At 41.2% G+C, this 804-nt stretch overlaps 1 protein-coding gene across 1 annotated transcript in view; it reads right to left on the bottom strand.

The window, feature by feature from the left end:
- Positions 1 to 553: 553 nt before the first annotated feature.
- LOC107578513 (membrane-associated guanylate kinase, WW and PDZ domain-containing protein 1-like) overlaps positions 554 to 804 on the bottom strand; it is a gene marked incomplete at its 5' end in the record, with an annotated part of 4,590 nt that continues 4,339 nt past the window's right edge. The window contains one exon of the mRNA XM_016264464.1: positions 554 to 783. Within this exon, the coding sequence (XP_016119950.1) occupies positions 554 to 783 (230 nt within the window). The remainder of the gene's footprint in view (positions 784 to 804) is intronic.

The raw sequence follows: 804 nt of genomic DNA, 5'->3' as shown, positions 1-804 counted from the left end.
TGTTGCTGCTTGATCAGTCACTGTCCTCTAAACAGCATACACAATAAACAGTCAGAGCATCTTTCACAGAACTGGATGGTATCATAAATATGTGATGATCCTATGAATACATTAGATTTTACTGAAACAATAAAACCAAAGTATAAAGCCACAGGTGAATCCTGTCAGAACTGTAATCGTCCAGAACAAACAGTTGAGGCGTGAGAGTTTAACAAAATCGTTTAGTTTATAATCATTTCCATAAATGGGGGCATAATTGTAAGAATAATTGTAATAATTAAAAAAACAAACAATGTAATTTGGATATAAAATACTGTAAAGTTTTGGGGCATAAAATAGAATTTAGGGAAATACATTAACTTTACCATTTGTTTCGATTTCCGCCATTTTCAACTGTCAAAAACACATTAATCCCCAAATTAGGATCAGGCCATTTTAAATAATTTTTTCAGTTCCTTACAGCTTTTTTGATATTTGAAAGTGTTGGTGTGTGGTGCTAGAGGAGCCCAAACAAAACTCCAGTCCTCTGTCCGCTGCAAGAAACCCTACAGCGTTACTGAGAGGGACGATAATTTCCGAACTCACCGTCTCCAGGTATAATGCGCAGCGAGACGGCGTTGCCGGCCTCTTTGATGAGGTTGACGATGTCTGAGTGCGATTTGTTGGTGATGGAGCAGCCGTTGACCGCCAGGATCCGATCACCAACCTTCAGCTTCCCGCAGCGGTCAGCCGGACTGCACTCGATGATCCGGCCTATTTTATGAGGCATGGCCGTGTTCCCCGCTGTGTGTGTGTGTGTGTGTG

The sequence above is a fragment of the Sinocyclocheilus grahami genome, unplaced genomic scaffold (assembly GCF_001515645.1).
Source record: "Sinocyclocheilus grahami isolate Dianchi unplaced genomic scaffold, SAMN03320097.WGS_v1.1 scaffold10669.1, whole genome shotgun sequence".
In the NCBI taxonomy this organism is placed as follows: Eukaryota; Metazoa; Chordata; class Actinopteri; order Cypriniformes; family Cyprinidae; genus Sinocyclocheilus; species Sinocyclocheilus grahami.
Note: the sequence above shows the minus strand (reverse complement) of the source record. Positions and strands in the feature narration are given on the sequence as shown.